The 20,461-nt window shown below is 38.6% G+C and overlaps 2 protein-coding genes across 4 annotated transcripts in view; both read left to right on the forward strand.

The window, feature by feature from the left end:
* The window catches only part of LOC117297650, a 30,522-nt gene extending 19,734 nt beyond the window's left edge, over positions 1 to 10,788 (forward strand). For 2 of the 3 annotated variants that reach the window (XM_033780793.1, XM_033780794.1), the window contains exons 16-23: positions 314 to 437; positions 952 to 1,361; positions 2,139 to 2,276; positions 2,409 to 2,468; positions 2,657 to 2,817; positions 4,451 to 4,661; positions 5,474 to 5,550; positions 10,536 to 10,788. In XM_033780793.1, the coding sequence (XP_033636684.1) occupies positions 314 to 437; positions 952 to 1,361; positions 2,139 to 2,276; positions 2,409 to 2,468; positions 2,657 to 2,817; positions 4,451 to 4,661; positions 5,474 to 5,550; positions 10,536 to 10,675 (1,321 nt within the window). In that variant the 3' untranslated portion in view covers positions 10,676 to 10,788. Of the gene's footprint in view, positions 1 to 313; positions 438 to 951; positions 1,362 to 2,138; positions 2,277 to 2,408; positions 2,469 to 2,656; positions 2,818 to 4,450; positions 4,662 to 5,473; positions 5,551 to 7,138; positions 7,596 to 10,535 lie in introns of all 3 variants that reach the window. The other variant, XM_033780795.1, reaches the window with a different exon arrangement.
* A 5,328-nt stretch (positions 10,789 to 16,116) lies between these two features.
* Positions 16,117 to 20,461, forward strand: part of LOC117297619 (mucolipin-3-like) — a 36,080-nt gene continuing 31,735 nt past the window's right edge. Inside the window, exons 1-2 of the mRNA XM_033780744.1 lie at positions 16,117 to 16,306; positions 17,942 to 18,254. Of these exons, the coding sequence (XP_033636635.1) occupies positions 16,221 to 16,306; positions 17,942 to 18,254 (399 nt within the window). The 5' untranslated portion in view covers positions 16,117 to 16,220. The remainder of the gene's footprint in view (positions 16,307 to 17,941; positions 18,255 to 20,461) is intronic.

Genomic DNA, 20,461 nt, shown 5'->3' on the forward strand with positions numbered 1-20,461 from the left:
TATCATACCTGTAAACCAAGTTTGGTATTTGTCTTTAAATGATTTTTTTTTAATATAATTTCTGAAGTCCAAGTTGATGTGAACAAATTTCATTCTGCACTTAAGCTGACCCTTCCTAGCTCCTTGACTGTCATAAGGAGATTTGTTTAATTATTCAAACTGTGTGGATTGTGTTGCTTTGAAATGTGAAGTGAAATGTTTTGTGCAAACTGGAATATCTTGCAGGTTAGGAGTTTCCAGTGAAATAACTATAGTTGTTTTATTTAAATAATTGTTGTTATTTACTTCAGTTTTGTTGTTATTTACTTCACAGGATAACAATACAGAATATTGAGGAGAAGCTCCCGTCCAATCCACCCACCAGCCCAACCACGGGTAACACGCCCCCTTACAGCCCAAGGGAGGACCCGCACTTACCCCCATCACCAGCAGGAGAGGTAAAGGCTAATAGCTTTTTCAATCTAAAGGAACTCTGCAAACTCCCACAAGGGGCTATGAACACCAAGCTAGCAAACGTTGGTTTAAAACATTTATGATTAGGAATTGTTCAAATCAAGAAGTTGTGGTTCAGTATTTTGATGAAAAAAACTTGCTCTACTCTTAATGAAATTGACAGTTTAGCTTGGTATTAGGATTCGAACCCACAACCTTCTGATTGCAAGTCCTGCAGTATAAACCACTAGACATCACACCACCTTGTTTGTATTGTATTGAAATTTTGTCATAAACTAATCAGGAGCGGTTTGTAGTAGCACTACGTGAATATCTCTTTTTAAATATCTCTTTTTGGTGTTGGTTCTGAAAAGAACCGGATTGTTGACAACTCAACGATTTAATCAGTACACACTGATTGTCATCAGACTGCAAAACTCACCTAATTATACTCCCGCCATGCAAATTTCAAGTCCTACCGAAACTAATCGTTGAAGTATTTTCTCTCTCTGATTGCAGATAGATGATTTGCCACGTTCTGTCTCGGTCCTCCTCAGAGAGAGTCTTAGAATCTCTCCTCAAATCCACATCCTCGACAGTAACGAGTCTGCGTCGCCTCCAACTACAAATCGATCTCCTCCAACTACGAATCGATCTCCTCCGACTACAAAACGATCGCCACGACAGGAAGAGACAAATGAGATAACGGAACTCACCAAGAGTTCAGATGAGGCTGTGCTTTACGATTGCGTCAAGTGTGCGATGGAAGTTGTGAGATTGAACAATGATTTCATGAGCCCAAGAGATGGAGATGATGAAGGGAGATTGGAAGAAGATGCTGAGGAGGAAAGGAGATTGGAGGAGAGTGGCGATTATGAGGAAGAGAACGAAGCAAGAGAAGAGAGGCCAGCGTCGGCGCGCTCCTTGAGGTAAGAGCTCAGGGCCCAATTTCTGCTTACAATCACAATTCTTTGCTTAAAGACACTGGACACCTTTGGTAATTGTCAAAGTCCAGTCTTCTCACTTGGTATATGTCAACATATGCACGAAATAACAAACCTGTGAAAATTTGAACTCGATTGGTCATCGAAGTTGTGAGTAATAATGGAAAAAAAACACCCTTGTCACACGAAGTTGTGTGCTTTCAGATGCTTGATTTCGGGACCTCAAAATCTAATTCTGAGGTCTCAAAATCAAATTCAAATATTTTAGTGGAAAGTTACTTCTTTCTCGAAAACTACATTACTTCAGAGGGAGATGTTTCTCCAGTGTTTTATACTATCAACAGCTCTCCATTGCTTGTTACCAAGTAAGGTTTTATGCTAACAATTATTTGAGTAATTACCAATAGTGTCCAGTGCCTTTAATGTAAGTGAAGAATGCCGAGTATATGGTTGAGAAGTCAGGGACTCTCAGAAAAGCAAACTTAATCACTGTACTAGAAATAACCCAAATGGAGAAAAGACAAGGAAGGAAGTTTCAGTTTTAGATGTGGGAGGATCGAAAGCCCCAGAGAATTACTCCAGGGAACCCACGCAATCAGTTAGGGACTGAAAACTCAATCCACATAGTGCCTCCCGTTGGGATTTGAAACCAGGGTCCTAGAGGTGGAAGGCGAGGAAAGACAATACTTCGCCAGCCCGACCACCCCAAACAACACCCCGATTCAACATGTCAATTATGAATCTATTTACTATCTGTTGCAGGGGTTTGACCGAGAGGGCAGTCGATGATCGTTTACTGGATGAGATCACTGATGCTAACACTCAAACTCCACCCGGTACAAGGAGGATTAGTCGTCAATCTTCTACTGAGAAAATAGTTTGTGAGCAACCAGACGAAAGGTTAGAAACATATTCGTAATGATCAAAAGGTCATTCATTGAACAAATTGTTTAAATTTGAAGAAAATAAATCAAAATTATGATACACATTTTTCTGTCAAACAAGTAATGATTTCTTGTTGTTTTCCTTCAGCAGGCAGCTCCCAGCAAGACCGAAGACAGCAAGCGGGCCATCAAGAGCAACATCGGCAAAGTAAGAAAGAACCTTTCAACTCTAGCAGAGTCTGTCAAGAAAGACTCTGCTAGGGTTGAAATGTCCGGCCATTAATTTAGCATTCGTACCACAGGTTCTTCTGGTTGGTAAACAGTTTGCAATAGCTAATTGTGTTTTCTAAATTTGTATTCAATAAGATATTAAGACGAGTGTTTTATTGACTACAGGTCGACGGCAAGCAATACCTCAGTTACAAGCACTCGGTCTCGTACCATAGAGGTTGATCTAAGACCAGATAGCGAGATGTTCTCTGATTATCAAATGGATCGTACTGAGGAGTGGAAGCGGACATCTAAGAGGCCACAGTCCTCAAGAAGCCTCGGAGGATGTAAGTTTAGTCTTCAGCTCTTAAAGGATTGCGGCTGGTAACCTTGTTCTGAAATGCACAATGTTGTTATACTTTGCTACTTTTCGTGCTTAAAGGATTCAGTACTTTTTGTACGGCACAAAACACAATGTCCACAGATATACATTAAACTTACAACGCTTGAAGATAATGATAGTAGAATACAATACAATACAATACAATACAACTTTAATGTCCCTGCAAGGGAAATTCCTTTGGCCTTATTGCTCACATAAAAACACAGTCACCAGTAACAATGTTAAAAATGGGTTAAACCTTACCCCAGAAAAATAGTGGGCCTAAATACAGAGTTAAAAAGTGAACCACAGATAGATAAAAAAGCACATACGGAAAAAGAACACTAAACAACAACAATAATAAAAATGCAATAACAGATCTAGAATGATACATTAACTCGCCGTTCAAGCTTCCTTTCAAATATTACTTAAGCCCGGTTCATACTCCCTGCGAATGCGAAGCAAATCTTGACGCCACAAATTCGCAACGAACAATTCGCAGCAGTTGAACTCTGCTCTACTCCCTTGCGAATAATCGCTGCGAAAGGAGGGTGTGACGTCAAATTCACGTCAAATTCACTTCGCATTCGCATTCGCAGGAAGTATGAACCGGGCTTTACTGAGGTGCTGTAGTTTTTGAGAAATGAGAGAAACAATGTCATGAAAATAATTTTGTTTTATGAAATGAATTGTTTTTAGCATGTACATGTACAACGTACTAGTATTTTCGCGACTCTCCTAAAAACATCACTCTGTGATTTTCTTTTTCTTTTTTCTTAAAAAATTTATGATTAGTGAAGCTGAAGCTTCTACAAGTAAATTATATTACATACATCTTCATTTACAGTGATTCATGTAATGCCAAAAACGAAAGGTATATCTTGACAATAATAATAAAAATAATTATAATAATAATAATAATAATATAGGTATTTATATAGCGCCTTTAACACAGATCAAAGCGCTGAACAATAAATAGAACAATGTAGTGTGGGGTGCTGTGGCCGAGCGGTCTTTGGTGGTGGACCATAGAGCTATAATTATATAGCTCTATGTGGTGGACTCAAGTACTGTAATTTACAGAATGTGGGTTTGAATCCCGGCCTTGTCAGTTGTGACACTTGTGTCCTTGATTGAGCAAGGTACTTTATCCTAATTGCTTCTCTCCACCAAGGGGTACAAATTGGTACTGGCGTGAGCTGGGAGTAACCTGTGATGGACCGGCATCCTGTCCGGGGAACTATAAATAATCTCAGTCGTTTAATGCCAAGGAAACCGGATATAAACACAGGCCTGATGAGCAATATTCGCTCAGGACAGACTGAACTTTAATATAGTTTTGGTCTGAGTGAAGAAATTTACTGGAGCGGGTTGTAATCCAATGGCCTCCTGATCAACATAGCGGTGCTCTACAAACTGAGCTATCAACCCCTATATTGGCAGTCTCCCTATAAGTCAATATCTTTATTCTAGAGTTGCCAGTCAGAAGCCATATAACCGTTGCCATGAGGCCAGGGATCGCACCCAAGTTTATGAAAATGATATAAAGTATTATTGTAGGAGTAAATCAGCATTTCATTGTAAACTTGTTACCTCAGCATCACGATCTTCAACACCAACACGAGGGCGCTATCATGAGCCATCTGGAAGTCCTGTCTTGGTCCAGACGGCCAATAATTGGCTAGCTGGCGGTATGAATGTTCATCATATAGAGAAACTGACCAATCGGATGAAAATTCATCATACTCCGGGATGGATGGAAGGAGTCAGTGGCCGGCGTCCACAATCCGTCGGACCTAACAGAACAAGGTAAGGAGGTCAAGATGATGATCAACACCAGAGTTTGAATTCGGTGCTCTTAACCGCTCGGCCACGACACTTCCACAACACTTCCATACAGTCTCAGGCACTGGACATGTTTTGTAGTTACTCATAATAATTTTTAACATAAAAACTTACTTGGTAACGGGCAATGGAGAGCTGTTGATAGTAAAACATTGAGAGAACTGGCTCCCTCTGGAGGAATGTAGTTTTCCAGCAAGAAGTAATTTTCAACTAAAATATTTTAATTTGATTTTGAGACCTTAGAATTAGATTTGGAGGTCCGAAATTAGGCATCTGAAAGCATGCGACTTCGTGTGACAAGGGTGTTTTTTATTCCTTTATTATCTTGCAACTTCAACGATCAGTTGAGTTCAAATTTTCACAGGTTTGTTGTTTTGTGCATATGTTGGGATACACCAAGTGAAAAGACTGGTCTTTGACAATAACCAAAGGTGTCCAGTGTCTGTAAAAGCACTAGAAACGTTTGGTAATTACACAAAATATTTAGCAGAAAAATATGGAGCAACAGAGAGCTGTTGATGGTAAAAAACATTGTGAGAAACGCCTCCCTCTGAAGTTCCGTAGTTTCTGAGACAGAGGTAATTTCTCACTAGCATATTTGAATCTGAGAAAGACTTCAGGGCTGAAGCCGTCTTATGCATCTCAAAGCACACACATAAAGGCTATGCACTTTTGCTCAGTCAAATTGTTTTTACCTTTTCTCTGAGAAGCCAAATAACGATCCTGTTTTTTATTTATTTTTTTTTAATTTTTTTTTTTTTTTTTACACTTTGAAGGAGTTTGCAAAAAACAGGTAACCGAAGAAATATCAAGTCAGCTGGGATGTCAAGGGATTCCTCTGGAATGTATACAGGTAAATATAACTTACTAACATTCACATCATCAGTACAATACTGTATTTTTGTTTTATTCAAGGTATAATTATTTTGGTTAACATTGAATGTTTTTAACTTACAATATAAAACAAATCTAATTAAAATGTTATTGTACAATTTAGATGGAACTTGGCAAGTGACTTTAAAAAAATCTTCCCTATATTCAAAAAACATAAATCCATGTGATCGCAGTGCATTAATATCTTGGCAGCTTAGCTGTTAACTCTCCCTTATTTTGCAGAATATTCCCTGAAAATAACCAGTCTTTCAATGTTCTGATGAACAAGTTTGAAAACCTCGCTGATTGTGGCACTGCATTTCTTTGTCAAAGCTTATTTGAACATGTATTTTTTATGGATACCTGAGCTATGTAAATTGTTTTGATTGATTGCTTGGTTAATAGACTTTATAGTACTGATGACACCACAGTTTGTTGACCACTTTGTGAAAAAGTGGACTTAAAATGGACAAAATGTGTTTGAGTCAATTAAACAGATTGCATTATACTCTATGTCTTCTGTCTTAAACTTTCAGACTTGTGAAAATATCAGACATAATGAAAAGGTGATATCGTTTTAAATGTTTTAAATACTGTACCTCCAGTTTGCTCACTGTTCATCATTCAATGACCATCAGGATCAAGTATCTATGAGCTGGTGCTAAGTAAGAAGCATGTGCTTAGCGTTTATTTAAACAGACTTCTAACTGCCATATTCATCTGCATGATAATAATAATAATAATAATAAAAAACATTTATATAGCGCCAAATCCATTAAAAATGCTCCCAGGCGCTTTAAAACAAGAAAATTTTAACCACAAAAACAAAATAATGAAAAGGTTCAAAATTAAGATCAATAAAATATGATCATAAAACAATAAAGATACATAATGTTTGAATAGCACTTTCAAGTAGGGACCTATTGAGTATATCATTCTTAATACACATTGGCGAGGGATACAAAACCATTATCTATCAGAAAAAAAGTAAACAAACTTGGCTTAGTGTTTTTTAAACCGAATTCCAGCTGTGGTATGGATCTGACTTGAAGTATGAAAGACAACAATGCTAAGCAATGTTGGTTTGAACTTAACAGCTCTGTGGCACTGGTCCTTTAATTGTTTCAAATGCAGTCATTATTGGTTTTGCTTCATGTCTTTTATCCCTTTCCAGGATCTTTAGGAAATGTTCCTCATTTACACAGAGTAAGATCATGCAACAAATGTCCTTTTTATAACAAGCACGGGTGGAAAATTAAATGACCTTATGACCTCAAGGTTTGCTAAATATTCATGAAGCTATGCATAATTCATGATTGTCATGTATTAATCATGAGTTTGACCATAACCCATCTCAGGAACTAGCATTCCCATCCTTTGTATAGCTTCCCACAAGCCTCCCCCGTCCCCAGCCTCCTTGAATTATAACTTCTCCCTCGTGGACCAGGCACGCCAGACTACCTGATGACCCAAAGCTTGACATAATTCATCAAGCTATGCATACATGTAGTACATGACTGCCGTAAAATCACCAATCTCAGGAACTAACATTCCCATCCTTTTTGTAGCTTCCCACAAGCCTACTCCATCCCCAGCCTCCTCGGATTATAACTTCTCCCTCGTGGACCAGGCACCAGACTACCTGGACCAAGCTCGTCAGCATAACTTCACTAGATCAATGACCCCACCCTACGGTGGCCGCCAAAGGCCACCATCACCGCTTGGCATGCAAATAAAGTGATGCTGGACTCTAAATGCTAAAGCCCTAAAGCAGCTAATGGTAAAAAATGCATTGGGTGCTGTGCTGAAGTTAGCATTGGGTGCTGTGCTGAAGTTAGCATTGGGTGCTGTGCTGAAGTTAGCATTGGGTGCTGTGCTGAAGTTAGCATTGGGTGCTGTGCTGAAGTTAGCATTGGGTGCTGTGCTGAAGTTAGCATTGGGTGCTGTGCTGAAGTTAGCATTGGGTGCTGTGCTGAAGTTAGCATTGGGTGCTGTGCTGAAGTTAGCATTGGGTGCTGTGCTGAAGTTAGCTGTTCTCCCTTGTTTGATTTGACACATGTTTGAGCAGGCTCCAATTTTGAGGAATTTGCAAATTTGCTGTTAATCTAACTGCATGCATGCTTTGGAGTGATATAGCAATGCTTCCAGGGCCCAATTTCTTAGAGCTACTTAAGCAGAAATTATTGCTTAACAACTATCTACTAAGCAGAAATGAGCAAGAAACCAGTCATACATTGTTCATAAGACATGGTGGTTTGGCTGGTAGCTTATTCTAAGCAGCTCTATGAACTTGGGCCCAGATGTTGAGAGAGGGGCTCCTTGGTCGAATTCAAAAATGCAATAATTTTCCAGTACATAGATACAGTCCTGATATGGATTTGAGCAAAAAATTACAAGTCTTTAACCTCCTGTTTAAACAGTGTAAAATGCAATTTGGTTTGATACCTGTCCAGTGTGAATTTTGCCAACATGAAAAACATGCAGTGTCATTAAATTTCAAATAATATGGGCTTTACATTTGCAGACCTGCCAACCTGTACGCATTTTGCGTACCATGTACGCATTTTCACCTTGGAGTACGTTGGTACGAGAAATTCTTTTGGTGCATTCCTGAGTTTGATGATATTCAAGCAGACTGAATTTGATCTTTTGACTGCTCCAAAAAGTCATCTTTGGATCGAACAGACCCTTTTGGTTCTGATTTGCTATGATTTCAAGTTTAAAATTTTGCTCTGAAAGAGTTTAAGCTGAAATTTTAACCACATTTATAAGATATCTATTGAGAACTAAGTTTGACCTTAGAGCCACTCTCTAACTAATTTGATCAATTAAGGGTTGCTGTGATTTTTGTTCATGTCAAATTGCTAACACTTCAATTTAATATACTTGTTTCATGATCAAATTAAAGGAGCATTGTCAGATTTTTGGCCGATTTACCCGCAAATTTTGATTTAAATTTCAAATAGCTATTTTAAAAGATTATAAAAAGTTCTTAGCTTTCATTTGATGTATTGCACGAAAAAATAGCCAATGATTAGTGATAGGTAATTAAAAACTAAAATGAATTATTGTCGGGATCCCGACAATAATTCACGTCACTGCTGAAAAATGCATTGTTGCAGTGTAGGTACTATAATACATGTACATATGTACATGTGACAAGCTCGCGTCGTTATGTACACTAGTTGAATATGAAACACACATTGGAGTTTGTGTTTATTGAACGCTACGCGATGCTGTTTTGTTCAACTTACAAAATGCCAGTTTTGTCAACTAAGAAAATGGCCGCCTGCGCGCATGCCGGAGTGCCTATATAGGCCAGTGCGCCCTCTAGTTCTTATTATTCTATGGTGTACATCGCGATCGCTGTGTGTCTTGTGGAAAATGAGTATTCATCATGAATTTTCATTAACTTGCTTATCCTTCTGAGGAGGTCGTTGGTTCGAATCCCACTCTAGTCAATTCTTTGTTCAACCCCAAAAAAGATTTGCCAGCAGTCAGACAATCAGAATGAAGTCCTCGGAATGTAGAATTTAAAAGTGTTATAACTATAGTTCCTGACGTCACAAATCTTCACTTTTTATATTTTTCGTTACATAAATATATATCCTTTCTAAATTCGTTCACCATTCAAAATTGATTTTTGACTCCAAATCGGCAAAAAATCTGACAATGCAACTTTAACCCAAGTTATTTTATGGCTAATACAAAGTTTTAGTTCAGACGAGTCTTGAAAGGTAGGGTCATAGATTGGTTTTTGTAAACAAATGATGACTTAAAGGAAAACTTATCAATGTCACATTTTCAGTTGAATACAATGCATGTCTACTTGTCTTGAAAACAGCAACAAATTGTCGCTGTATTCACATAATGAGCGTTGAATCCATCCACATCACGTGTAAATTTCATCTCAAAAGGTGGTCGCATTTTTGAGAGATTGCCAAAAATAGGAAAACACAATCTGAGAAATGTTACTCACACAAGTCTTATTCAAACTTTGGGGCATAACAAACTTTTATTTCAAAAGGTGGTAGTGTTTTTGTGATATTGCCTAAAATCTGGAGCGGTTAAATGTCCACGCAGGAAGAATAATCTGCAATTGGAATACGCAATCTGAGAAACAGTACTGTCAGTAATTCGCTTCTCAGATTCAGATTTTTGGAGTTCAAAAGTGATATCTTTTTCCACTGTAGTACTTTGAAGTTACTGACCTCTCTTATTCAAACTTTAGGGCGTAAAAACTGTTTAACCACATTACTTCGAAGTGAAATGTTTCTCAAAATTTTTACACTATCGAAAACCTGCTTTGGGCTTCTTATCAAAAGTTGATATTGCTGGTAATTTAAGAGTGACTACCAAATGTTTACCTTCCCTTTAAATTACTAGCATTAGTTCATGGACTCAACATTGTTAAGTTAACATTGCAACTTGTTAATTTTGCATTATTAAATCAATGCCACCATAGCTTGAAAAACTTTGTGGCGTGTCATGGCGGGGCGGTTAAGAGCACCGGATTCAATCTCTGGTGTTTGATCAGCAGAGTGTGGGTTCGAGTCCCGGTCAAGACACTTGCTATGTAAAATTGTGGAGGTAGTGCTTTCTGCTCTACCAGCCAGGCTTCGGATTGATGATACCCAAGCCTACATGTACATTCGTATGGACAGTAAAAGGGGTAACCCTGTTTCAGCCCTAGGAGTAGGTGGCAATGGCCTCTGGAATAAAATAATTGTAGCCCACACCTTGACGTGGCCTTCAGGCCTTGTGTGTCTGGCGACTTGCATAAAAAAAAAAAAAAAAAAAAATTAAAAAAATAACCTGCATCAAAACTTCATAAACTTGTGGCTTCATTTGAAAAAAGTGTTGAAAGTTTTAAGTGTGATCACAGCAGCACTTTGGTAATAAAAATATACAGAGTGATATGTTCTTCTTTATATCTTGTTGGATGTTGTCCCTGTTTTGTTACAGAGCCTCTACTCCTGACGCCGTCCGATGATCCTCCCATCTTCTTCGGAGATCCTTCTCGTCTTAAGAATCCAATGTATGAGACAAGAAGAGGCCGTCAGGTTCATATGAGAACAGCAAGAGTGATTTGGGATGTGACGTGATTCCATTTGGAAAGTCTACCTCTTTTCTTTTTTTGGGCAGAAGTGAAGCCATGAGGTTTTGTATTTTTAAGAAATGCTGGGGCTTGAAATTGGAGAGGATTTTTGATGTGAGTTCATTGAAAAATCCACCTGTTTGCTTTTTTAGGGGAGAAGTTAAGCCAGGAAATCTGTATTTTTATGAATTGCTCTGGCTTGAAGGTGGAGGATAAATAAGGTTTAAGAGTTATTTAAGACAAAAGAGTTATTCTATATATGTGTAAATTATTTATGTTCATCAATCCAAGAATGGTCAGTGCCCAATTTTAAAGAGACTACAGGCAAATGCATATATAGCCCGGTTCATACTTCCTGCGAATGCAATACAAAATGTTTACGTCATATGGGTGTTTTTGCAGCGAATATTTTGAAGGAGTTGAGCACAGGATGCGAATTTGTGATGTCTAAATTTGTATTGCATTGGCATCTGCAAAGAGTATGAACCGGGCGATCAATCTTTGGCTATTGAATGTATTGAATCTATTAATAATGAATGCTTGTGAGTGAACTGTCACAGAAAATAGTTACAAAGTGCAGTCTTCACTATTCCATTGAAATTGAAAATGCAAATTTCACAGAGTGATTATATTCTGCGACCATACCCGAATGAAAAAATGTAATTTTTTTCTTTATTTTACTCACACATAGATCCTTGTCATTTCATCCTGAGTTTTTTTCAAAATAAACATTAAATAAATCTACAAAAATTATCAACCACATACCTAAAAAGTACTTTTAAAAATACCTTCTAACGTTGATGTCACCAACATTGTCTTGACCTTGCTTTGTTTGGTAAGCAGGTTGGAAATGATCATTTTTGAAACAATGCTGCGAAACGCCTATAATTATCCATAAAACATTCCTATATTTACTTTTGGAGCATCGCCACTAGTACATACACGTACATGGAATAATGAAAGACAACATTTAATGCATGTAACACATGTAACGCAAGTTCCACCAAACAAATGACAAGGATCTGTGCGGTATATAAAGGGTACTATTGCTGTGGTGGACAGATAAATGGATGTACATGTATTTAAGGGAATGTACATGTACCTTTGGTAATTGGAACCCACTGTTTCTTTCAATCCTATTTTAATGTAGATACACACCCTGGAACTAACCTGTGAAAATTTAATTTTAAAGCCATTGGAAACTTTCGGTAAACAGTATTGTCCAAAGGCCCACACTTCGTGTATCACAACTTTTTAGTTTAGGCTCACTCGGTCATCGGAGTCGGGAGAAAATAACGGGAAAACCCACCCTTGTTTCCGCACGTTTCGCCGTGTCATGACATGTGTTTAAAATAAATCCTAATTCTCGATATCGAGAATTGATAATTGTTTTAACGTTTTCTCAAAAAGTAAAGCATTTCATGGAATAATATTTCAAGAGAAGTCTTTCACTATTACCTTTTGTAAATCCTGTAAGTTATTTGTAAATCTGTGAACCTTTTTTTTTTCTGTTCCGAAAGTGTCCAATGACTTTAAAAGGTGGTAGCGTTTTGGGAGATACTGCTGAAAATCTGTAGCAGTTATGTCCATGCAAGAAGAGTAATCTGCAGTTGGAATACACAATCTGAGAAACAGTACTGTCAGTAACGCTTTTCAGATTCACGATTTTTAGGTCAAAAGTGTTATCTTTTTCCATAACTGTTAAAAGTGTCTCAATATTCATCATACTATCCAACGCTGGTTTACTTCTTACCAAGTAAGTTTTTATTGTAAGCCATTAATTTACAGAGTCATTACCAAATTGATAACAACAATTTTTGTTGTTTATAGCACAGAAAGGTTTTTGTTGAGCCTATCATGGGCAGGGCCCAATACATGGCTCTGCTTACCATAAGTACACAAGGCTGTATCCTTGTACACTTTTTTAAGGCTATAGCCTTGTACACCTTCACAAGCAAAAATTGCTCAGTACACAAGGCTATATAGTCTTGTATACTTTTTCAAGCAAAAATTGCTACATGTAAGTACACAAGGCTATATATAGCCCTATAGACCTTTTCAGGCAAAAATTGCTAAATACACAAGGCTATATATAGCCTTGTACACCTTTTCAAGCAAGAATTGCTAAGTACACAAGACTATGGCTGTGACAACGGTGTTCAATGTATACCATTGGTAAGACCAATGGTGATCAATGGTATTGTAGCGGCGGTGCCGATCGACCGGTAGGGGGCGCCAGCTTGAACAACTCCCCGTAGGAGCACCACTGGCGACCCCGGCAGGCCGATCGGTAACTCTGCTCGCCGGAGAGGGCGCTCTCTGGCTTAGGCCTTCTCTCTTGGGTAATTTCAGTGACTTATTAAGTGTAAATAAAGCTCCGAAACGAGGACAGAAAAGCCAGTAAATTGTACCTTCTTGTGTCATTAAACTGTGTGCATTGCAACCCCGGTCAACGATACAGTATACCAAAAGTATCACCTATGGTGTTCAATGGTTATACCAATGGCTAGACCAATGGTTATACAATTGATATCACCAATGGTACTATATAGGCTGAATGGTGTACAATGTACCACTGGATCTGACAATGGTGTACTGAATGGTATACCATTGGCTATAGACCAATGGTTTTCAATTGTCACCAATGGTACTGAATGGTATACCATTGTACTGCATGGTATACCATTGGGTTTTGAATGGTTGGCTAGACCAATGGGGTTCAACGGTATACTCAAAATAATTATTAGCATTTATAAAACCTCACTAGGTAACAAGTAATGGGGAGAGGTTGATAGTACAAAACATTGTGAGAAACCCTCTGAAGTGACGTAGTTTTCGAGAAAGAAGTAATTTTCCACGAATTTGATTTTGAGACCTCAACTTTACAAATTGAAGTGACGAAATCAAGCATCTGAAAGAACACAACTTCGTGCGACCAGGGTGTTATTTCTTTCCATATTTTATCTCGCAATTACGCGATTTCGCGACGACCAATTGAGCTCAAGTTTAAACAGGTTTGTTATTTTATGCATATGTTGAGATACACCAAGTGAGAAGACTGGTCTTTGACAATTACCAATAGTGTCCACTGTCTTTAAAAGGACAATCTCAACACTCCCTGGTTAGTATTATCATATGGCTGTCTGAGAAACACGTGTAACCTTAGTGGCGTAACCTTGGTGAGTGTGGAGGGGGGGGGGGTCTTTTTGTTAATCCAACTCATATCTGTATTTTATTCGTTAGAAGATATGAGTTCCTTGTTTACTTGTTTCAGTAAAAAAAACTTGATTTTGAATTGGGTTTGGTTATAAAACAGCAAAATTGCAGTGTTTTCTTTTACTCAAAAATCAATTACTCCTGAAACGTAGGCCTACCTGGTAAAAAAAACCCATAGAAGAGCTGTTGATGATAAAACTTCGTAATAAAAACAACCCGCTTTATAGTGATTCTTGTGTGAGAGGTCCCTAAGCATATCGCACCCACTTAATAACAACAGGATTAGAGGCCTATCAAACAAGTTTCCATTTGTTGCAATTGCTTTAGTACTGGTATTCAATCAGTGTGAATGTTTTTTGGTAATCCTGTTTTCATCAACAACAATAAAATCACGCTAAGCAAATTTTTGTGCTTAGCAGCTCTATGAAATTGGGCCCAATTTCATAGAGCTGCTAAGCACAAAAATTTGCTTAAGCATGACATTTTTTCCTCGATAAAAACAGGATTACCAGCCAAATGTCCATTTGTTGCATAGTGTTGTTACTGGTATTCAGCTTTTGTTTGCTTATCCTGAAAATCACATGGAAATTTGGTTGGTAAACCCGTTTTTATCAAGGAAGAAATATCATGCTAAGCAAATGTTTGTGCTTAGCAGCTCTATGGGCCCAATTTCATAGAGCTGCTTAAGCGAACAAATCCTTGCGTAGTAAAATCAGATTACCGGCCAAGACTCCACTCAATAGTTATGCTAAGTAAACAACAGCTAAATACGTACAGTCACAAGCAATGTATATGGCATGAAATTTAAGCGAGCTATTTTCGTGCTGCAGCTCTATGAAATTGGCCCCTGGTCAATTTGGCCATTCAGTGATTCTTGTGTGAGAGGTCCCTGATAAGCATATCGCACCCTCTAACAAACAAGCCGTACAGTGCGCTCGTCGTCAAAATGTGGTCCCGAGAATGTAACAGGTTGGGGGACGACTAAAAAAAGAATCACAAAACAATAGTTTTCTTACGGAAGCCCATCAGCGCCAGTAAAAAATAAATTTCAAATCCGTTTTTACGGATTAGCAATCCGTTATTACGGATTAGTAATCCGTTATTACGGATTAGTAATCCGTTATTACGGATTAGTAATCCGTTATTACGGATTCATAATCTGTTATTACGGATTCATAATCCGTTATTACGGATTAGCAATCCGTTATTACGGATTCATAATCCGTTATTACGGATTCGCAATTTGGACAGGGAACTGTCCGCCGTCTTTTTAGGAATCTTAGATCCCGACGGAGTTAAGTGTAAGGAAGATGCTTCAGAGAAAGTCTTTGTTTATATAACTGTCATAAGAACAATGATTAGAAGACAGTTGTAGTTCCATTAATTCTGGGTGACCCAAGACTTTCTAAGTCCTCAGAGTGAAATATTAAAAGGATAAAAATCAAACTAACATCACTTGGTTGGCAAAATTGACATTGATTATATCTGAGTAGTTTTAATGAAATACATCAAGTCGAGTCTCCACCGTGAAGCATTTTTTGTCATATATCTACATGTATCCATACCCTTCAAATTTGCGAAAACGCTCGTTATTTGCTTAACAGAAAAACTGAAGTAATTATTGAATTATGAAGTAATTATGAAGTAATTATTTAAATGGTTGGAAAGATGTTTTTAAAGTATAATGTAATGACCGCACACAATGCCATTTGTGTGATTTTCTTTATACTACGTGAAGTAAAACTGTTCGTAATTTTTTGGTGGTGTCAAATCTTTGACTCCACAAAATGGCGGACGCCAGTCGAAGCTCTCGTCAATCAAACCACTGCACTCTAGGCTGAGTAACCAGCACATAGCGCCCTCGGGGGATCCTCGAGGGAATCCGTAATAACGGATTACTAATCCGTAATAACGGATTACTAATCCGTAATAACGGATTACTAATCCGTAATAACGAATTACTAATCCGTAATAACGGATTACTAATCCGTAATAACGAATTACTAATCCGTAATACTGGATTGCAAATCCGTTATAACGGATTTGAATTTTATTTTTTGTTGGCACTAATGGGCCTTCGTATTTTCTGGCAGTTGCACGGCGTTGGGACTTGGATCATGCTTGGATCAAGTCTACCGTGTTGTGCGGCACGTGTTGTCGGCTTTTAGTAGGACCCCAAAAGAGGGCGCCCTTCAAACAAATTTGGTGGTGTAAAAAAAAAAAGATGATCGGAGGAGTTGGTCAGCAGTCACGTTATCAACACAGAGTCACCTGATTAAGATAATTATCTCGTCAATTAATGATATTGATAAGTTCGTGTACCTGCATGTACACCTATGTATGGAAGTATTTACATCCGAGATGGTAACACCGAAAGGGATGAAAATGGCACCGGTGTGATGCGTAAAGTTGAGCTTAACGAGTGAGTATTTCAGATAGAGATACGTGACGAATTCCTACGTGACACGGTCACTCTTGACTGTTGTGCATGTGTTTTCTTTCGATTCGATGAACAGGAAATCATAGAGAGAGGACAGAGGAAATGAACTGGGCTGGTGGTATGGACAATGTCACTTTGTGGTGTTGCGATTTTCCTAAACCCTCGATTCTCCCGATCTTTTGACAGCTAGAGTTGGCCCACTTCTTATCTTAGTCCTCTACTAAAAAAAAATACTAGGAGTCTAGCTGGGGAGATTCACTAAACAACATAAACAACATCTGATTAGATTAATCTGGACATAGCTGGATAGGTCTCTTGGAGACATTCAATTTGACACCTCATTTGTTGGGGTCGGGTCATGCAAACCCAAGTTACGCCAGGTCAAAATTTTGCCATTGTTTTCATTAACAAAAAGTGTGATTTTTATGTACTGTAATTTTATGTAGCATACAAATGCATGTGAGTTTAGTTACAAAAAAATGTTTAAATAAATTTGTTTTATTGATTTTTTTATTAAATTTTTGTAATAATTATATTGTTTGTTATAATCTTGAATAAATTGTACAAAACTAAGTCAAATATTGTGTTTTGTTTGTTGTTCAAGCATAACATGTTGGCCAATCACTATCAGCGGCACACATAGCATGACCCGACCCCAGCCCATAAAAGTTCGGAAAATCCCCGCCGTATCACTGTCTTGAAAAGGCGATTGCGACAGACCGCGATGACCAAACATTTTGAACAAAAAATCATTTGACAGCTTAAATTCCACTATTTTGAGTTGTCATTCAGACAACAATTGTCCTCTTTTTATATATAAATATTTTAATTTTGCGCTTTTATGAGATTCTCTTGAGCGGCAAACGGCACATGGTCCAACACGTACAATTTCGACAGCTAGTCAACAGATATGCTCCATTTTTACTACTTTCGAAAATCATGACACAAATTCTAGGAACACAAACTTAATCCCAATGTCTAATGAAGCCTAATGAATCCTTTACTAACACTCAAAACACAAAAAGGACATAAACTTACCAGATCAGAGTCACAAATTTCCCAGGTTCTATTTTTAACCTGTTGCACATCGCACGTTTTTTGACTTCTCAATATAAACATACTATGTTCAGTACTTTATTTTTTGGTCACTAAGCACTGAACCGCAGGTACCAGCCTATTGGGTTGACGAACTGCCAAGCCTATATGAGTGAAAGGGGGGGGGGGCATTGTAAGCGGACAGCGCACACGCACTGCTGCACTGCCTTGTAACTCCCCTTTCACAGACCGGTTTAGTCCAACTTGGCCGCGGCTTGGCTGTTTCTTGAACATTTCAATTCAAGGCATTTCCTGGCAGGCAAGATACTGCACTACTTTAAAGTCTGCTTTATGTACACATTAAATCAAGATTAAGTTGTCATCATTAGCCTCGGAGAAAGACTCTGTTATGGTTGAAACGTCAGGCCATTGACTATTTTTTGCAATTTATATCATTGGTCTTTTTGATAGGTAAACAGTTTGCAACCGTAAGGCTTTTATTTTCTCATCTAAATTAAGAATTGTAAACATGGTATTGTTGTCGCACTCGAATAATAATAATATTAACCACTTTCTATACAGCATTGGAGCCACACATACATGCAGTGCAATGAATACTGCAGCTAGACGTGGTACGACGGGTTCAGGCCACCGTCATAGTGATAGCGACTGTGACATGATACAAACTGCTGACGAATTGGAACAGAACTCGCAATATGAATCCGGTACACATACAAGTAATTATCAGTACGAGCCACCACCGGCCATTGAGGAGAAAATGCGACGAGAGCTGAAGTTCTACTTCATGAATCCGTACGAGAAATACAAGGCTAGAGGGCGTAAACCTTGGAAGCTTGGAGTACAGCTGATTAAGATAGTCTTGGTGACATTGCAGGTAATGGTTAAAGGGAACTTGTAAAAATTAGTTTAGGACAATCAACAAATAAGTATGGTCTAGTATAGGCCTGGGCGAATAATTCAAATATCCTGTTAATGGCGAATATTTTTGCTATACCGTAACCGCGATATCCGCAAGGGGCGCGGATAATAAATAATAATAATATTAAGACTTGTAATACGCACATATCCACCCTGCTGGGTGTTCAAGGCGCAGTAAAACCAAAAACAAAACAAAAACAAAACACAACACAAAGAAAAACAGACACAACAAAATTAGTCATTGAAAACCTGTGACATAATATAAGTTTTGAGAAGAGACTTGAATTTTGTGGTACAAAGACAAGATCGCAGATTAAGTGTTAGAGAGTTCCAGATGCGTGGTGCAGCTGAAGAAAAAGACCTGTCACCCCATGAGTGTCGAGACTTGGGTTCAATGAGGAGAAGCATGGAACTTGATCGAAGATTCCTTGATGGAGTGTAAACTTGAAGCAGTTCAGAAATATAGTGGGGAGCCTTGCCATTTAGAGCTATGTGGACAATGAGCATCAGCTTGAAGATGATTCGTTGAGAGATAGGGAGCCAGTGTAGTTGTTTCAGAATGGGGGTGATAGAACAGGATTTTCTAGACAGTGTCACAATGCGGGCAGCAGTATTTTGGAGCCGTTGAAGTCGGGAAATCTGGTTGTTAGGAAGACTGTAGAGAAGAGCATTGCCGTTGTCAAGACGAGAAGTAACAAATGCGTGAATGACCTTTTCAGTGGCACTTTTGTCCAAGTACTTGCGAATCTTACCTATATTCCTGATGTGATATGATGATAAACGAACAATGTTGTTGATGTGTGGCTGAAGTGTCATTGATGAATCAAAAATAACCCCTAAGTTCCGAGCTTTCAGCGAGGGAACTATCCGAGCATCACCGTATGGCACTGAAACCTTAGTTAACTGTTGACGTGACCCAAATAAAAGGAACTCTGTCTTATCATCATTTAACTTCAGGAAGTTTTGTTGTGTCCAACGTCGAATCTCTTGGATGCATTTCTCAAGTCTTGCAATAGATGCATTGGCGTTTAAAGATTTAAACGTGATGTATAGCTGAGTGTCGTCTGCGTACACATGGTAATTCAGATTAAATTTGAGGATGATGTCTCGAATCGGTAAAGTGTACAGCGTAAACCACTGCGGGCCGAGTACCGACCCCTGTGGCACAGAGTAGTTCAAAACAACAGGGTCGGATATCGCGGTGCCAATACATACAGGCTGAGTTCTATTGTGGAGATACGATTTGCACCATGCTAGGGCTGCATCCTCTATGCCAAGGTGATGCTGGAGCCAAGAGAGAAGGATGTTATGATCAACAGTGTCAAAAGCAGCACTCAAGTCTAGCAGGACTAGTGCTGTAAGGTTACCATTGTCCATAGAAGAGAGAATATCGTTGCTCACACGGACTAGTGCAGCCTCGGTCCCATGGAAAGGCTTGTATGCTGACTGGAACACGTCGGACAGGTTGAAAGTATGAATGTGATCAGAAATACGTGATGACACTACTTGTTCGATGACTTTTCCAAGATATTTTAAGTTTGCAACCGGTCTGTAGTTTTTGAATATCTCCTTGTCCAGGTTTGGTTTCTTGATGAGCGGCCTGATGTAGGACACTTTGAGGCTATCGGGGAAACAACCGGAACTGAGAGATTCGTTTACAAGCTTAGTGATGTAGGGTACAAATATATCAATGTGTTGCTTTATCATGGATGTTGATACTGGATCCAGCTCACAGGATTTTGAAGGAGATTTCATAATAACCCTTTGAATCTCAGCAACAGTGGCAGGCTCAAACACAGGTAGTCTACACTCTGGTTGAAGATGTGGCAATGTCTGCGGCACGTTGTAAGGGACTGATGAAAATGATGAGCAGATGTCTGAAATCTTGGTGACAAAGAATTTCTGGAACTCATTTGCTAAGTCCTGGTCATTGTAGGTGGATGGAAGGACAGGGGTTTTGGGTTTGAGCAACAACTTAACAATTATCTTGAAGAGCTTCTTTTGATCTTCTGAGGATTCTTGTACTTGAGATGAATAATGGATGATCTTTGCCTGGTTGATCAAATTCCTAACTACTTTACATTGGTTGCGATATTCTTGTCGTTGTATTGCCAATTTGCCATTTTTTCGCCACTTCCGCTCCAGTTGACGACGGATCTTTCT

This window comes from Asterias rubens, chromosome 12 (genome assembly GCF_902459465.1).
Source record: "Asterias rubens chromosome 12, eAstRub1.3, whole genome shotgun sequence".
Taxonomy (NCBI): domain Eukaryota; kingdom Metazoa; phylum Echinodermata; class Asteroidea; order Forcipulatida; family Asteriidae; genus Asterias; species Asterias rubens.